At 40.9% G+C, this 19,426-nt stretch overlaps 1 protein-coding gene across 49 annotated transcripts in view; it reads left to right on the forward strand.

Moving 5' to 3' along the window:
- Nucleotides 1–19,426, forward strand: part of ELMO1 (engulfment and cell motility 1) — a 521,082-nt gene that overhangs the window by 170,700 nt on the left and 330,956 nt on the right. For all 49 annotated transcript variants that reach the window (XM_082693119.1, XM_082693114.1, XM_082693121.1 and 46 more), the window contains 2 exons: nt 3,378–3,413; nt 11,048–11,147. In XM_082693119.1, coding sequence (XP_082549245.1) covers nt 3,378–3,413; nt 11,048–11,147 — 136 coding nt within the window. The remainder of the gene's footprint in view (nt 1–3,377; nt 3,414–11,047; nt 11,148–19,426) is intronic.

The following is a 19,426-nucleotide window of genomic DNA, read 5'->3' on the forward strand; positions in this document are numbered from 1 at the left end:
CCGTAGCAGTGCAGAAAGCGTCCGCTGCTGGGATCTCCGTGCAGCCAGCTTTGACAGCACAGCAGCTTAGCCTGGCCAGCTATCTTCGGCCTCTCCCTTCTCGCATGGCCAGCGTTCCAAGGAGATCAAGGCCTGCCATCTGGACACCCTTCAGTGCAAAGGAGACGCTCTGGGCTGGGCATCTCCACGAGCCCCTGACCCTGAAGGCTGGACAACACATTCTTCTACACATTCTGCTTGATGGGAAGATAGAGGGAGGTGGGATGGGTATGTTCTCAAGATAGTGATTAACAGGGACATTCAGGGTGAGCTTGCTCAAGCTAGCTATTCAGCATCACCCTGGAAGCAAAAATGGAAATGAGAGAAGGTCTCACAGCCTGTTTAGAGAGGAGATTGTCTTCTGCCAGGGAACAGAATGCTGTACCTTGGCTCAGGTAGTGGCTTCTGGCTACCCTGAAATATCAGCCTTTCTAGACTCATTTGTTCCTGGCCATATTTCTTTTAAAAATGAGTATATTGAGAGACAGACAGACAGAGAACACAAGCAGGGGGAGTGGGAGAGGGAGAAGCAGGCTGCCTGCTGAGCAGGGAACCTGATGCAGGGCTCTATCCCAGCACCCTGGGATTATGACCTGAGCCAAAGGCAGATGCTTAACGACTGAGCCACCCAAGTGCCCCCAGGGGAAAGACTTTTATACAGAAGAGGAGGAAGCAAAACAAAGCAATTATTTGACTGGCTGCAACTTAGAGTCTGGCTGGGTGTTTGTGATTGGTTACCCATAGATAGCGTTTTTTGTTTTTTGTTTTGTTTTGTTTTTCAACCTTATAGCATTTACAGGCTTAGGTTTTGGTTTGCTTACATAAGCCTCCAGCCTCAGGGCCACCCCAGTTAATGGACTCCTTGTTTAATTAACTGAACAGTTCCCTACCTACTGGAAGAGTGGCAAGATCAAGTCTCACACTTGTCTCTGTTGTGTCCAGATTTGCACCAGGTGTTCCGTCTTTTCCTGATTGCGTTCCGTACGAAATGATTCCTTAAGGGTTTCCTTTTCTCTCCTGATTTTGGCAAGATTTAAGATGATAGGTCAGCCACTTTTAGAATATCCTCCAGTTTGGGTTTGTTAAAAGGGAATTCATTACAGGTGATTTTTAGGAAACAATAAAAGCCTGGCTCTCACACAGATATAAAACTGGACACGTGTTCAAACAGTTTTACTCCCGTGAGGTGAAGGAACAGGGCAGATGTTTCAACGGTTTCAAAGTAGAAGTCAAAAGGGCACCAATTCATGTGAAGCAAAGGGATGTTGAAATCAATTGTAAATAGAGGCAAACTGCGTTTTCACCTACAAGGAGGAAGTCCATAAAATCACTGCGAGACGGGACTACATGTACATAGTCACCAGCTGCCTACACTTAGAGACAACTGGGCTGGCGTCTGAGACCTGGGAAGAGAACGCACAGCTTCCCGTTGGAACACAGGTGTCTTTATCTGCAGGTTTATCCTGTGTTGGTTTGTTGTTGTAAACCCATATTGTACATCTTTGGCTGGAATATCACCAATGCTTGTGGTTTCTCCATTACAGCCTGTGGATGGACTCGATGTCTTATCACTGATGTTCACTTCGACTGCTTAAGAGAGCACTTTCCTGGAGTCTCTCCTGTAACACGTTTACCTCACCTTATAATTAATAAATAATTTTGGAATGGTTTTGGGAGGGAGGATAGAAAAGAGTACAAATCAGATTTGAATGTTTTCCCGCAGAGATTTGGCTCTGCAACAGTATCAGCACGCCACTCTTTGAAACAGTGGACTCATTTGGTCCTGTTTAATTCAGTAAGCTGTGATCTGCCACTGTTATTATTTATTTTGGTGCACAGTCTGTCCCAGATTTAACTATGGAAGCTTCAAGCAGTGTTCTGTGCCCTTCTGACCTGTCTCCCTTTATTCTCTGGGCACTTCGTTCCTTTCTGGCTCAGGGAGCTGTTCCAGGCTTATCTAGAACTTTCCTTACTTCAGTCCTGGCAGGAGTCATTTCTACAAGGAACCCAGTTCCTTTTAGTGGACGGTAGTGCTCAGCCCTTGGGAGGTGGCCCACCCTCTGCTCAAGTGTGCCTCCCTGTGGTGGGCTGGTCACCTACTACTTCTACCCTGCCCAGCGGCTTTTTGAGTGGGGTAAGGAAGGAAGCTATTAAGTTTTTTTTTTTTTTTCAAAGACAGGTCAAGGTAGGGAATGGGAGGAGGAAGAAGATGACTATATGCATTTTTTATACCTTCTCCCCTGCCCCTGATTTACCAAACACAAGATCTGATCTCCTGTGGTCAGTTAGGTTTCTGAAGTGGTTACATTTTATGTGGATGAAAATGAAACTTCACTTCATCTGAAGAGCCAAATCATTCATCAGCTGCTTATTATCTACTCTGCACAGACCTGACATAGTACTCAGTCACGGTGAAGGCCTCTGCCTTTAGGGAGCTGGAAGAAGAGTGAGATGTCCTGCCTAAGTCATACTACAGCTGATGTTTCTCTTAGCACATGGGGGTATGAGTGCCGCCCTCAGTCTGGTCAAGGAAGGAGAATCAGAGGTCAGGAAGGGTTCCCAGAGGAGCCTGGAAGCTGGGGAGTTTGGAATAGAACTTAGCTAGTTGGACAAGCTGGTTAGATGGGAAGGGTATTCAAAACAGAGGGAAAAACATACTTAAGACCAGAGAAATATGGCAGACTGGAGGGATGGGAAGTGATTTGATAGGATGAACATCACTTGTTTCCTCATCTTCTTGACCTCAGTTTTTAAGAAGCATAGTGGTCCTTTCTTGCATTTTTTGCAGGGTACTATCACAGAGCTCCATCTGTTGTCCAAGATTAGTGCCGTATCTTGTGATACCTTCCCTGCAAAGAGGCAGTCTTTTCTCAAGAAAAGTCAAGTGGAATTAGTGGGCATTTTCCCAAAGAAAGATAATCAATTATTTATTCAGTGTTGAGCTTATACTTAAGAATTGGTCTAGTACTTTTTTGGCTCCACTTTTTTTTTTTTTTTCCCCATTGAAAATATGCCTGGTCTTATATCTAGGGATTTTCTCCCCTCTGAACACATACTCACTCTGATCTAAATGGAGTGTTCTGGTTGTCTTTACTCTTAAATTAATGCAGCGGGTTGGTTACAGTAGTTTAATTCCTATCTTCGATTGTTTCTTATCATTGGGGGAACACCAGTTTATTACTTCGAATAATGTTTTGAAATGAATAAAGTCATTTACATCATGGCAGTTACATCTCCCCTATATGTAATCCTGACCTTTCTTCAAGATATGTTCTCTGTGTAAAAATTATTGCTTTCAAACATGCTCCTCATATGTTTTTTTTTTTCAAATTTTGCAGACGATACCAGAAATTGCAGAAGATCATGAAGCCTTGGTAAGAATTTATGATCAATTAATATAGACGATGTAACACCACTTCTCTGCATAATTAAATCCTGTCCTCTGACTGACCTTATAACTATGTATCTAGATATTTTGAGTAAGTGATTTTTTTTTTTTTTTTTGCTTGTTTGATATTCTTACTAACAGGTTCTTCAAAATCTTATCCCCCCCCCCCTTTTCTTTTGGTTGATCGTCAGAGGATTTTTTATGTTTGTCGCCACACAATGATTAAAACAGAATTGCTATCCTTTTCTGGGAGCAAGGCTAGGCATAATTTTATGCATTACTTTAAACAAAAACTTCCTTTTGTGTGCCTATCTGATGTTCAAAGTTAAAAGTCTTTGATTTTCTTCAGTGGCTCAGTATGAAAAAGATCCACATTAAAAAAAAAAGTTCAGGATTGAAGTATGGTATGAAAATTATTTACTCGGAGTCTCAGAAAGTGTTCAGTCCCCTATCAAGTGAATTGCACGATAATTGTGTCTGGAGATCTCAGAACTTCTTTCTTAGCGCTTTTCCTCCTCGGTGCCTTTCTTGTCCACTGAACAAGGTGAGTCCAAACAGGGTCTAACAAACTCTCTCCAGTGGGCAGAACAAATTTCCATTTTGCCAAGTTGTTAAGCAGATAGTTTCAATTTGAGAAGCAAAACTGAGCAACATCTGAAAATGTGTGACTTATTTTTTCAGTCCTCAGAGAAAATTCCAATCACCTTCAAGTACATAAAACTGGTCTGAGTCATTCACCTTCCCCTACCCTTCCACATAGAAAGAAAAGTATATACTCCTTAGTTACTAAATCCTAATAAAGTGGAAAGCACTACTGAGTTTTTAGGGTAAAAATTTTTAAATATTCTTTTGATATATGTATTTAATATAGTAGGCACACTTAATGGTAATGGCAGTAGAAGCCCTCTTTTATGAGCGTTTGTTCTGGGCACTGTCTCAATGTTTACACTCATTACTTTTAATCCACACTTCTATCCACCGCACAAGATCAGTATAATGAGAATTATTTCACTGACGCAGAAGTTAAAATCGGGGTGGAGATGGGACTCAAACTGAGTTTTTCTCTAGCAACCTCATACAACTTGCTAGTGTCGAGGAATTTGGGGGCTCTGAAGCCAGAGTAATTTTTTAAAATTTATCTGCCAATAATTTTAATCTTTTGGTATGTAGGGATGCTGGAAGTAGTATGACTACCTGTGAACCACGATTTTCATTTATCAAGCATAGAATAAATCAGTGTTGAGGGCCTTCATTCTGGTAATGGCAGAATATCTTAATTAGACTATTACGGATAGCAATTACAGAATCTGGACAAAGTAGTGTAAACAAAAACACCTAAAAATAACTGCTTGAAGGAACTGGATAGCAACCCAAAGTAGACAGAAAGAAGGAGGTCAGCCGTTGGAAGAACAAATGAGTCTCAGATGAGATTTATGTGTTTGTAGCTTTTCCCTGAAGATCCCCGCTCCTGCAGTTATAATGCATGAAGTGGCTGAAAGCCTGAGTCTTGCTTGGTAGGACCCTAAGAAGGTATAGTTGGGGCTGATGGAACTGCTACCTCATGAGACGAAATCCATGAAAGGAGGGAAGTTCAGAGGATATGAGACCCTGTGTCTACATATATCCACCTGTAAAATTGGCCCAAGTCAGCAGTGGGAATGTACATGTGTGTGAGTGTAGATGTGTGTGATAAACCTGGGCGGCCTGGTAAAAACAGCAACTGGAAATGAAAAGAATTGAGAAGAGTTTTAAACTGCCACTCACTACAGAATTTGGGAGTTTGATTCTAGCTAGGTTTTCCTAGATCTGGAAACCAAGTTTGTTCCTGCTCTACTTCAGAAGAATAAAATTAAAATTTTGAGACTTGGTGGTCTTTTATTCCCAATGTTCAGAATATAATAATAATAATAAAAAAACTAGATATGTGAAGAAGAAGAAAAGATGGCTCATTCTTAAGAAAAACAAAATAGGGGCACCTGGGTGGCGTAGTAGGTTAAAGCCTCTGCCTTCGGCTCAGCTCATGATCCCAGGGTCCTGGGATCGAGCCCCGCATTGGGCTCTCTGCTCAGCAGGGAGACTGCTTTCCCCTCTCTCTCTCTGACTGCCTCTCTGCCTACTTGTGATCTCTGTCTGTCAAATAAATAAATAAAATATTAAAAAAACAAAATAAAGCAAGTACCAGAATCTGAGCCTGAGATGACCCAGGTGTTGGAATTAGCAAATGAAGATTCTAAAGCAACGTTTGTAACTATATTAAAAGAAGAAAGTATTTCTGTGATGTGTGCACAGATGAGAAGTCTTGGCAGAGAAATGGAAACCATAAAAAAATAACCAATTGGAGATTATAAAACTGGAAAGTGTAATACTTAAAATGACAAATTTATTGTATGGGAGTTGAAGATGGCAGAAGAGATAGTAACCTCGAAGACGTGTCAGTACAAATTGTTCAGTCCGAAGAATAGATAAAATGAATAGAGAGTAATTGATCTGTGAGATTGTAACAATTGATTTAAACCACATTTAATGGGGGTCTCAGAAAGAGAGAAGAGAGTGAAGCAGAAAAATATTTGAGGAAATAATGACAGTTTCCAAAATTTGTTGGAAAACATAAATTTATAGAGCTAAGAAGCTCAGTGATCCTAAGTGGGGTAAGTAGGAAACTGTTATCTGGAAATATTATAGTCAAACTTTTGAAATTTAAGGAATTTATTTATTTATTTAGATTGAGTGTGAGCTGGGGGGTGGGTGGGGAGGAGAAGGGCAGAAGGAGAGAGAGAATCCCCAGCAGATACTCTGTTGAGCATGGAGCCGGACCCTGGACTCTATCCCACAACCCTGAGATCATGACCTGAGCCAAAACCAAGAGTTGGACACTTAACTGACTGAGCCATGCAGGTGCCCCCAGCACAATATCATTTTTTAAAAGGAAATTGCAAACCAATCCAAAAACTTGAAATGTGTAGGACCTAGAATAGGCAAAACAGCCTTGGAAAAAGCAACAAAGATGAACCAAGTTGGAGGATTTCATTAACTGACTTTAAGACTTCCTATAAAGTTACTAACACACTACAGTTTGCTACAAGGGGGTAGACAGATCAAAGGAACAGAATAGAGTCCAGAACTGATTTGCAGTTAGATTTTTAAAAAAGGAGCCAAAAGAACGTTTGCATACGAGTCAGGCTATGAAAATGAAGGCAAGGGTAATTTAGCAATTTTTAACCTTTTATGTATATAATTTTTACCACATACAAGAGAAAGCATTTGGAAAAATTCAAAGGGAGAACTATAATTCAAAAAATTCAAAATCAGAACTCTATTTATTAACTTTGGGAGTTAAGGATATAGTGAGTGTGACTTATTGATGACTTTAAAAGTGGCCTTTAGTTCCAGCTTCTCTCCACCTCTGCCCTGGAATGGCACCCAGTCAAAACATTTGGAGGCACTATTCTTTTATAAATTTAGCTGCTTAAATTTGAAATGCTTCAAGATTGGCTGTATTTAGTTGGAATGAAGATGGTCTCTACTGAGTTGATGAGAAACATTTATTTGAATCGTTCCAACACACATGGTGTGTTGGCTGTGACATGTCTCTCACCAGAATGTAAGTTTGCAGTCGGCTTAATTTGTGGCAGTCAGTACTGCAAAATCTTTAGCTTAGCACTTTATAAAAAAACAAATAAAGCAAACAAATAAAAGTGCTCCTGCATGTGCCATGTGGTTGGGTTTTACTCATAACCCTTTTAGCCTTGATCTTGTGCATGTGGCATTGACTTCAAAAGAGAGCCTTTCTCCTGCCTTTGCCTTTGGAGCCTCAGTCTCTCCTCTAGGGGTGAGAGTCAACATCTATGTCGGGGTTCAATAAGGGCTTTTATAGCTGCATCATTTGAAATTAGATGATTGATTTGGAATGTAATAAAATTTTAGCATGGCCATTTCTCTTTTCAATTGAGGATTTGAGTGTGAATTAAAAAAAAAAAATTCTCTCCTGTGGAAACCTAGTATGCCATCGAGCAACCAGTCACAGAGAATTATATATATGTTATATATGCACTCTCTCTATATGTAAGAGTATTATATATGTATGTGTATATTTTATAATGTAATAAATAATATAACCCATATATTTAATAATATCTTTATATGATATATAATATAAAATGGAATTGTATGGTCTGATAACATATACAGTATATTTTTAAGTATGTGTATAAATAAGATATTATTACATAATATTTCTATAAAATATGAATACAAATCATACAACACTTATATACAATGTTATTAGATGGACCTTGGGAGCTATCCCTACTCTGGGCATCTTAGTGTGTGATGTGGAAGGAGCTTCTCCCACTTACCAATCAGTCACACTTATGGAAGACAGCAGAGCATAGAAAGGCCTATCGACAGTTGCAGAAATAGCACTCCACCTCCTTCACAACCCTGGAGATTGAAATCCTGGGCCCAAAAGCAAAGCTTTGCAGATCTGGAAACCAAGTGATACCTTTTCTCTTTCTCTCCTTCTTTCTTCCCAAGTCCTTGCAGCCTGTCTGAGGAGTCCGCGGGCAGAGTTCCAGAGCACTTGAGGAAGCAGGACAATCCCTAGAGGTTACTAAGGTCACTCAGATTATGGGTCCTTCCAGTGGGGACCAGGGTCATTTTACCTTCGGATAATTAGAGAGCATAAATATTACTTATATTTTGTTTCTAAAGCAGCTAAGGAAAACGAACACCTTCTCTGTTCTCACCCTCAGCTAGGTCCAGGGGGTATAAAGAAGGGTTTGGTTGCAGTAGCGTGTGCTTTCCTTTGTCACTGTCTCAGTGCTGGTGCTGTGAGTGACGAGACGAGGCCGTGTTTCCACTGTACAGAGGCCGCGGGTGCCATTCTCCAATGTCATTTACATGGGAGTCTTGTAGAGTTGAGATCTTTGAGCTTGCCAGGTGTAAGCAAATAGTAATGATTAGTTACCATATGCTTGTTTTTCCCCTTTTTAAGCAAAAAAGAAAATAAATTCGCTGATAATGGTGATGACTAATGTTATAATAAAGCAATGCATTAGCTAATACTGTTTACTGTGAGTACTGTACATTATCATGTAATAACGTTTTCACAGCAATACTAATGCCAACACACTTTATTAATAAGTCTTACTAATTGCTTTTATACCTGACTCTCTTATTTTCCTGAGGCAGTTTCCTTTTTTTTTTTGTTTTATTTTTCCCCCCAAGCTGACATCTGGATTTTCTTGTGATTCATCGTAGAGTCATTTCTGGATTTTTTTTTAACCTCTCTTGCTACTCTTTTTAACCCCTTTTTCGTCTTTCTACTGGTTATATATTCTGCTTCAAGTACGTTTGGGCTTTTTGGTTTGGAATTTATTTTGGGGGGCGTGCCACCTGGGGATCACCTGTGAGATTGGTATTGCCCGTCTGGGACTCAGAGAAGCCTTTAAAAAAAAGTAGTTCTTGCCTGAATGGTTTGGCTTTCCTTGCTTTCCCCTCCCACCCACACAACACCCTCCCCCACTCACAGCCCCCTGGCTCCAAGGACAGAGAATCCTTGACACAACGAAGGCAAACATTTGAAGATCTTGGACTTTGTTTACCTTCCTACAAGATCACTTTTGTGTAATGGATCACAACTAACGCGTGTTGCTACTACGCTACACACTGCGGGAAGGGCTTGAAGCCTCGTGGCTTGTTCTGTTCCCCCAGACATCCCTGAGTCAAGTATCACCACCACCACTGTCAGTAAGGAAACTGAGGCACAGGCTGAGTCTGTAATTTGCACGTCAAGCGCTGGAGAGGAGACTGCTGTCTGACTCCACGTAATGGTGTCTATCCGTTCCATCCCCTCCTCTCTGATCTCTGGTAGCTTAGTGGTAACCCACTAAGCCACACAGATGCCCCTTGACTCTGGTAGCTTCGGATCACGGTCTTCTCCTGACAGCCTCGCAGCCTCTGAAGTGAGGCAGAATTCCCAAGGTCATGCCCAAGGTCATGAGCCCCTCTCAGGAGACTGACGAAGCTGTTTTCAAAGAAATGGGAGTCTGTTTTCTGTTCTGTTAGCACAAAATAGATAATAGCACAAAATAGTCTAAATAGCACAAAACAGTCTAAACATTCCATGAGCCTTTGTAGTATAGCAGTTGTGGCATGACGGAGTCTTAGAGGTTCAAAATCTGAGCAACCGGCTTCATTTATTTATTGTTTTAAATCAAGCGCGTGAATCTGCGAGGTTGCAGGTTGTGTACGTTGCAGACATCCTGGGGGGTCTCATTCAGGGTACTTGGAGAGAGTACTCACCTTGAGACTTAACACTGATGACGATGGGTTACAGTAGAGGTGAGTTTCTATAAAAGATTCTGAGTGTCTGTCAAGTGTTGTTTTGAGAACATTAGAAACCAGGGTATTGTCTGATCAGGGGCAGGAGTGGAGCTGTTTTAAAAGGATAGTGCTTTTGCCTGAGTGTGTCTGATCTCTGTTTTGATTTCTAACCCACACATTAGACCCTCCAGACAGCCCTCCAAATCACAGCAAGTCTATGGCCAGCAAATAATGATTATTTTCACAGATAGTCTATAAAGATAAAATGCAGTATGCCTGGGTAGCTCAGTCAGTTAGGTGGCTGCTTTTGGGTCAGGCCATGATCCTAGGGTCCTGGGATTGAGTCCCTGCATCAGGCTTCCTGCTCAGTGGAGAGCCTGCTTCTCCCTCTCCCTCTGCCTGCTGCTTCCCCTACTTGTGATCTCACTCTCTGTTAGATAAATAAATAAAATATTTAAAATAAAGATAAAATGCTGGCCAGTGTAATATAGAAATGAATATGTTTACTTGCATATATATTTGTATCTGTGTGTTTGTGTGTGTGTAAGCACTCCTCCAAACACACACACATGCACGTGTATATATAGACTGCTCAAATCCTCTGCAAAGTGCTAATACTCTTACTAGAATTATTTCTGATTATTAGCTACCCGTGAATAATAAAAGAAGCACATTGCCCTCTCTTGGCTGAGAAGCTTTAAGCGATCTTTCACTGAATACTTACATGCTACACATGTTATTAAGTACAGTACAAATAGTCCTGTGTTAAACAGGTGTCACTCTTCAGTTTTTCAACTGGGAAGACAGAGGCTCAGACATATTAGGGAATAGCCCAGTGAGACATAGCTTATCAGAGTGAGAGTCAGTAGGAGTTCAGTTCTGTGCCACTGAGGCCCTGGCTTTCTTTGTAAAGTCCACCAGCCTCCTTCCCTTTAAATCACTTTAAAAAAAAAAAGATTTTATTTATTTATTTGACAGAGAGAGACCACAAGTAGGCAGAGAGGCAGGCAGAGAGGGAGAGGGAAGCAGACTCTCTGCTGAGCAGAGAGCCCCATGCAGGACTCAATCCCAGGACCCTGAGATCATGACCTGAGCCGAAGGCAGAGTCTTAACCCACTAAGCCACACAGATGCCCCTTGACTCACATTTTTGATGAAGTTTCCTATAGCACAGCTGTTTATCTCAGTGTATTTCACAATTCTGTTGTATTCACTTTTCTAAAGCTTTCTCGCTTCTGTGCCTGTCCTTGGGCTCAGCTCTTGGCCCGTCTCCATTAATCCTCTTTGTGTTTTCCAGCTTTGGAGACATGCTGTCCTTCACCCTGACGGCCTTTGTTGAGCTGATGGACCATGGAATAGTGTCCTGGGATACGTTTTCAGTGGCATTTATTAAGAAGGTAATGCAGACTGTGCTTTTCTAAGGCTTCAATTACTTTCATGTTGCTGTGCTTTGGAGAATATTGTGTCATTGTGTCCTTTGGTTTCTTTGTGTTAAAGGTAGGTGTGGTGTTGAGAGGATAATGAATATGGGGATCTGGGCACCTAACTCCTATGTGGAGATGACATCGTCCCCCCACCAGGATCGTAAGGGTTGGGATGTGAGAACCCACAGTCAAGGGAAATCAAGGTGTCATATTGTTAACACCCTCAGATGCAGTCCCTGTGGATTCCCTGTCCAGGACTTGGTTGTTTTCAAGACCTAAGCAGAGTTCCTTCTGTTCTTCTTAAACCTTCTGCTCTCAATGAGGTATTTAGGGAGCAGGAAAGAGGCAGAGTATATTGATCTCTTACATCCATGAGTTTAAAGCAGGGATGTAAGAGAAGGGGGTGTGCTTAGTTTCATCTTCTTAGGTTGAGCTCACTTACTTGTAATCACAGTGCAATAAAGTCTCTGGAATCGGAGCCTCCTTCTTTAGGAGGGAGCTAATAAAGGGCTGGAAAAGTGGACTTGGTGTGGGAACAGCTCCCACCATCTCTGCAGTTGCGTTGTGTTAAGATGCATTTGCAAACTTTTAATTCTGTTTACAGTCTTTGCACAACAAGTAAGTAGTTCTGCCTTGATAACTCCTAAATATGATGTTGGATCATGGATCATTATTATTTAATAACTTATTTTTCTTCTCTCTGTAATTGTGAAATGATTTATAAGAGTATTGGCATTTTTCTTCCTATCGTTGTATTGGCAGTAAAGAGGTGTTTGGAATTCATTAATTTATTTTATAAGTATAGATTTCTTGGAAGAGTTTTTAAAATAAAGACTTCCAGAGAATCTGTGAAAAAGCTGGAAAGTCAAAGCGAAATCCAGAAGAGCCACTTGAAATTTTTAAACCTTTTATGTTGAAATCATGTAGACTTATAGAAAAGTTGTACAAAATAATACAGAATGTTTCCATATGCCCTTTATCCAGCTTCCCCTAGGTTAACATTTTGCATAAATGTTAACAGTGGTGCGATACCATTACCATTTTTATTTTGGCTTTGCCAATTTTTCTCATAATGTCCTTTGTCTGGTTAAGGACCTGATCCAGGATCCCACATTGCGTTTAGTTGTCATGCCTCCTTAGTGTCTTCCAATCTGACAGTTCTTCCATTATTCCTGGTCTTTTATGACTTCTATAGGTTTGAAGAGTACCAGTCACTTATTTTGTAGAATGTCCTTCAATTTGGATTTGTTTGACATCCGATGGTTAAATTAAGGTGGTGCATTTTGGCAAGAATAGCAGAGAAGTGATAATTGTGTCCTTGTCAGCACATTGTAGTGGGGTACATGATGTCAACAGGTATTAGTAATGGTGACGTTGACCTTGATTATGTGGTTGAGGTGGTTATCTCCTGGGTCCCCTTGTCATGAAGTTACATTTTTAAATTTTTTTTGAAATTAATCCAGCTCTTGAAAGACATACTGCCTTGAATTGAACGGTACAGGAGAGCCCTAGTCAGCTAAGTGAGATGTTGGGAACGGAAGCTCCAAAGATCAGATGCTTGCATGTCTTGTGTGTGCATTTCAGACAACAGCTGATGGGAACTCAGGGCCTTCTTAATAGACCTCTGCATTCTCTTTCCTTCTGTAAGGGCATCAAGCCAAAGGAGATGATTAATGGGAAACACTAGAAAAGTAGGCCTCTTTTTGCCTGTACTAGTCAGTGGTACAAATTGCTGAAGAGAAAAGAAACAACTCTGGATGAGAAAGCCAAGGAAATGAAAGCCATGCGTTATAAATGCAAATAACAAATTGCGGAGGTCTGTACTTCTAGGCAAAAAGATCAAGAGAAGTAAGTTGAAATCTGAGGATACTGGGCTTTGTGGATTTTTTTATACTTAACAAAAATTTTAACTCATTCTGGATTTACGGCAGGCCTTTCTTTCCTACATCCAAATTGCCTCACTAGTCTATTGTTAGAGCCTCTTTTGCTCTGAAAACAATGCTGTCTTGAATGAGAATTCCTTAATGCTATGTTGTGCTTTCATCTGTAGTGTAGCTCTCTCTTTAAAAGATTTTATTTATTTATTTGACATAGAAAGAGACGAGAGAGCACAGCAGTGGGGGGAAGTGGAAGAGGGAGAAGCAGGCTCTCTGCTGAGCAGGGAGCCCGATGTGGGACTCGATCCCAGGACGCTGGAATCACGACCTGAGCTGAAGGCAGAGGCTTCACGGACTGAGCCACCCACGCGCCCCTCCATCCACAATATCTTTTGATCTCACGGAAGTCCTTTCCAGAACAGAACAGGCTGTCTTGCTACTCCGGGCCAGGAGGCGAGGATTTAGTCAGTGGCTTAGGGAGGTTAAGTGATGGCATATGGAGTGGAGCGTCATCAATCCCATGGTTAAGGGCTCCTCCCCCCATGTCATGCACCTGTGCTTTCAAGTGGTGGAAAAAGTAACTCCTGCAGACTTGTTGAACCAGCATCGCCTCTGTTCAGCCCTCCCCGACCTCACTGGTATGGAGTTAAGTGATTTCTTCTGCTCTCCATTCTCCTTGGATCTTGTGTGCCCCTGTGCTAACACTTACCACATTCTGTGGATTCTTTGTTCTTTTTACTGGCTCCCACTAGACCATGAGTCCCAGGAGGCTGGAACCACAGCTTTCCGCATGACTTTATCCTTGGGGCCTGGCACAGAGTAAGACATTAATATATTTCTGTGAAATGAGTGAATGAAATTTGTTTTGGAAGCGTTTTTTTTTTTTTAACCCTAACACTTCAAGAAGAGAAGGACTATAGTGACATTGTATTTAAATGTATTTCAAGTCAAATTTCAGTCATGAGCGGAAAGAAATGACAAAACTGTCTTTTGTTAAATGATGTGAGAAGGGATTAAGAATGACAATAATTTAATATCTGACTACTTAAGAAAATGGTTTTCACTCACTGAAATTAAATTAAAAAAAAATCCAAGGAAGCAAAGACTAGCAGTCTTGGTGGTTTAAGTAAAATATTAAATATTTTCTTGAAAGGCAATACATTTAGTGAATCTCATGTTCTCGTTCTTGGTCATTCTTGTCATTCTTTCTTTTGCATTGCTACTTAGATCTCAGTCCCTTATGTGAATCTGAAAAGTAGTCATCAGATAATGACCTTGTAATTGATAGTTTTTGTAAGCTTAACTTTTTTATTATTCATTAGCTGATTCAAATTCAGCAGTTAGACAACCCACGAATTGTATGCATGCAACTGTCTTTTAAATGGAGCTTTATCTCGACAAAACTCAACTAGGAAATGCACTGACAAGAGATGCTTATCTCTGTGGTCCAGACTTGGCTTCCTATTAATGCTAAATTCATACCACTTTGGAGAAATATTTTTTCCCTGCCAGCCCCTGTCTTCTTCCTTACTGTCTGTTTTCTTCTGTCACATCTAGGTCCTAGTGTATGAACTTTGTCTACAATAAATGACATTGTTTCATAAACATTTTGAAACATGGAATCCCTTGATGTTAGGATCTGATGTTGCGTTTTAAAGACTTGCTGCTTCAGGAGAGGGTAGGAAGGTATGGAGAAGAAAGAACAAAAAAAAAAAAAAAAAAAAAAGAAAGAAAGAAAGAAAGAAAGAAAAAGAAAAGAAAACAAAATAAAGCAAACACCAAAAGCCTGGAACTTTCTGTATTACGATTTGGTTTTCCCTAACCAAGTATAACCCAGGGCCTTTTCTTGGAAGGAGGATTTCCTACACATACTCTTGCAACCTTAGTCCTGTGGGAGGGCTTAGTTTACCCCACAGTGTGCTCTGTGTTTGGACAAATAACCAGCCGGTTCAATGTAGAGACCCAGTAATTTTTACCTCTTAAAAACTCAAGAGATTGGGGCACCTGGGTGGCTCAGTGAGTTAAGCCTCTGCCTTCGGCTCAGGTCGTGATCTTGGGGCCCTGGGATCGAGCCCCGCATCAGTCTCTCTGCTCAGCAGGGATCCTGCTTCCCTCTTTCTCTGCCTACTTGTGATCTCTCACTGTCAAATAAATAAATAAATAAAATTAAAAACAAAAACAACACTCGTGAGATTTATGGGCCGCTGCCCGGATAATTTTAAAATAGGGCAATGGAGCTGCATGTTCTCTGTAGTCTTTCTACTTTGGATAGCATGGAAGAATTTTAAGATTTCATTCTAAGTTATTCTAAGAAGTGTTTACGTACTTTTAACAGTTTGTGTCTTTGATTCATGCACTGTGATGCCCCTGGGGCTTCGTAGAAGCCATGCAAATACTCCTCTAGCTTATTTAGGTAACATTTTAAAATGTCTGGAAACATGCAGAGGTAGTATATATCATTATTGCTAGCTTTTCTTCCCTCTTCTTTCTTGTGGTACAGACTTACTTTCATGCAGCTGTGCTCCTCTTAGCCTGGGTCACCTGCATCAGCCAAAAGTGCGTCATGGAGCCAGGAATAATAGAAAGACAAAGAAAGTCATTTTTTTGGGGGGGGGTGACATGGAGGGGGACAAGAGAAATTGAAATTTAACCCAAAAATCATTAATGCTCTGTAACTATACTAACATTCATGGTTTTCAAAATAGATATAGAAAATAACATTTGATTTTTTGGCAAATTGTACGTGCACTAATAAGAAGCCCGTCCACAGTCGTTCTGTTCACTCTGTCAGCACGGATGCCTTGGTTATTAGTATTCATTAGATGACAGTATTGGGTCATTTAAGCATCTGGCTACAACAACTGACACGTAAAGACAAGAGATAGAAGTTAGTTTAAAAATGCCACTAACGGGGTGTCTGGGCAGCTCAGTTGGTTAAGCATCTGTCTTCCACTCAGGTTATGATCCTAGGGTTCTGGGATCGAGTCCCTCATGGGGCTCCTTGCTCAGTGGGGAGCCTGCTTCTCCTTCGGGCCGCCACTCCCCCCGCCACACCCCCCTGGTTGTGCTTTCTCATTCTGACAAATAAATAAATAAATAAGTCTTAAAAAAAAAATCCTGTGGCTAGTATTGGCCCCAGAATTGCACTTAGGTCTCTAATAATTTGCATGCCTGGCAGTACCCAGCTGTGTTCAACAAGATGCTCCGTCTGTAACCTGCATTAGGATTGTTGAAATGATGGGTTCTTCTATATCACAAAAGAGGTGAGCTAATAGGAAAGATTATTTTTAAAGAATATTTTGATGAAGGTAAGGGATTAGTTGTATAGGAGAGAAATATATAGAAATGGCAAATGGAAATGGAACATGTATGTGGAATTCAAATATCCCCGAAATAAAGCAAAGGCCACAAACTATTTTACCAACATTGAGCAGACGCCTTGAGAACATGACTGCCAAGAATTTGTAGAGAACTTTAAAACCCGTTAGCAGAAGGTGTACTTTGTATCAGAAAACATTGAGAGTTCTGGTTATATATTTTGAGAAAGGAAATGGTATCAAAAGGATATCTGTAGAAGTAGAGGGTAAAATTGTATTAGAGGGGAATCTTGAACAAAGAAGAAGGTGGGAGAAGATGCTATCTTAGGGATCCAGGAATGAGTTGGACCCTGGGCCAGTGTTGTGCTTATACACCTGAATGCGTACCAAAGGGGAAGACATCCCAAATATGTTCACAGGAACAGAACACTACAGACTGGGACTATGAGTCACTAATGATTATGGCAAACGTGGAAAAAGGTGATTTTTGAGAAAGGAGGATTAAAAAGACAGTGAGATTGGTTTTCACACCATTTAATTTTAGGCTTTGTTGGAATATCTGAATGGAATTATACTTATGGATGCCAAGAATAAGCAATTAATGTACTTCACAGTAAATGCCTTTTTATCTGTTTTTTTAATTATTTATTTTTTATTTCCAGCATAACAGTATTCATTATTTTTGTACCACACCCAGTGCTCCATGCAATCCATGCCCTCTATAATACCCACCACCTGGTACCCCGACATCCCATCCCCCACCCCTTCAAAACGCTCAGATTGTTTTTTAGAGTCCCCCCTTCCAATTTCAGAGTCCCCCCTCAGATTGTTTTTCACCTCCTCTTCCAATTTCCCCCAACTCCCTTCTCCTCTCTTTCTCCCCATGCTGTTTGTTTTGCTCCACAAATAAGTGAAACCATATGATAATTGACTCTCTCTGCTTGACTTATTTCACTCAGCATAATCTCTTCCAGTCCCGTCCATGTTGCTACAAAAGTTGGGTATTCGTCCTTTCTGATGGAGGCATAATACTCCATAGTGTATATGGACCACATCTTCCTTATCCATTCGTCCGTTGAAGGGCATCTTGGTTCTTTCCACAATTTGGCGACCGTGGACATTGCTGCTATAAACATTGGGGTACAGATGGCCCTTCTTTTCACGATATCTGTGTCTTTGGGGTAAATACCCAGGAGTGCAATTGCAGGGTCATAGGGAAGTTCTATTTTTAATTTCTTGAGGAATCTCCACACTGTTCTCCAAAGTGGCTTTACCAACTTGCATTCCCACCAACAGTAGAAGAGGGTTCCCCTTTCTCCACATCCCCTCCAACACATGTTGTTTCCTGTCTTGCTAATTTTGGCCATTCTAACTGGTGTAAGGTGATATCTCAATGTAGTTTTAATTTGAATCTCCCTTATGGCTAGTGATGATGAACATTTTTTCATGTGTCTGATAGCCATTTGTATGTCTTCATTGGAGAAGTGTCTGTTTATATCTTCTGCCCATTTTTTGATATGATTGTCTGTTTTTACTAGACTATCAGGTCCTTGAAGTTCAGTATCCTGTGCGTTTTGCTCATGTCTCTTATTTCCAGATCCCAGGACAGTGTAAGCCTGTTTGTGGCAGCCAGTCAATGCATATTATTTGGATGAGTGAGAAAAGGGTGTGAAGACTGCAGGGTGGGGGAGGGAGTTTGGTAGTTGACTGACAGGTAGAAGATTGTCTATGGACCCTTGAAAGTACATTCACTTTGGCTGAATGGGGGCAAGAAAAGGAGCATGGAAGACAACCTGAGTGCCGAGAACATCAGAAGTATTGTCAACAAACTTCTGTGTGAGTTCAGTTTTTTAAGAAGTGTCAGAACTGTGCTGGGATCATGGAAAATGGTGGAGGAGGTGTTGGTGAGGAAGTCGAGGAACTAACTTAGTTGAGCTGAACATTCTGTTTAGCAGAGGTCTAAAGAAAGTGTTAAACCGTGAGCTCAGGACGAGGGTAATTGGATTTTTGTCAGAAAAAGATGGCCTTAGCTTGGTAGGTTGGACAGAGGGGAGCAGATCGTGAGGATTAAGGCAAAGGCTTGCCGGGGACAGTAAACACATTGGAGAAGTTTATTAGCCATGAAAGGAGCTCAAGCAGCCTTTTGAGAATCTTAAAATTCTCATACTCTTCCTGTTTTTTATGTTATAAAATAGTAGCTTTTTGGGATATAATCATATTGCTATGCTATACTATATTCCTTTCTGTCCTGTATTTCCCACCCCTGAGATCCAGGTGTATCTGGGGGCAGAGAGGCTGTTGGGGTCTGTGTCAGCTAGGGAGTCGTTAGCTAGAAACTAGTAGAGATGGTAACTGCAGTTGCCATGGGCACCTTTGCATTTTATCTTGTCCCAAGATGGGGGGTGGGGACGTGGATGAGGAGAAGAGGCCCGATGGGACAGCAGGAAGGAAGAAATCAGAGTCACAGGGGGTGGGGAGACGGGACGTGAGCAAATGTCAATTTGTCACGGAACCAAATTATTTAGCTTTTAAGAAAGCAGTCATTATGTTGATGTAATAACAGCCCTTTAGTGTGAGTTGTCAACAGACAGTAATAACTTTTAATGAGGCCTCTAAAATAAAACCTTTATGGTACCCATGTGTTTGGGTTACTGCGATCCATTATTCTAACCCTTATTTTACTTCCCTCTTACTTTGTGATTTATTATGTTTGAAGCCTCCATGATTAATTCCTTAGGGAATGTATTTTAGTGCTTAAGCTATTATTTTAACTTTTAGCACTGCTAATTTAAGTGTGTTCCTATTTGCTAAATTTGAGATGAGAGGAATTTATTTTAACCATAAGAAATTGGAAGAACAGGGGGGAGAGAGTGTTTCCATGGTGGAATACCAAGGAGAGTAGCCAGTGACTGAGGAGTTGCCAGTTGCGTTGTGTTGACAAGTGTGATTTGTGGGAGTCCCTTAAGAATGTAACAGGGTCATAATCTGAACATAAAAATCATGCATCGTGTGGGTGAAGAAGTAGCCTGGGAATGGGAGGGGATGGCTATTAGTATAT

The sequence above is a fragment of the Mustela nivalis genome (genome assembly GCF_964662115.1).
Source record: "Mustela nivalis genome assembly, chromosome: 12".
NCBI lineage: Eukaryota > Metazoa > Chordata > Mammalia > Carnivora > Mustelidae > Mustela > Mustela nivalis.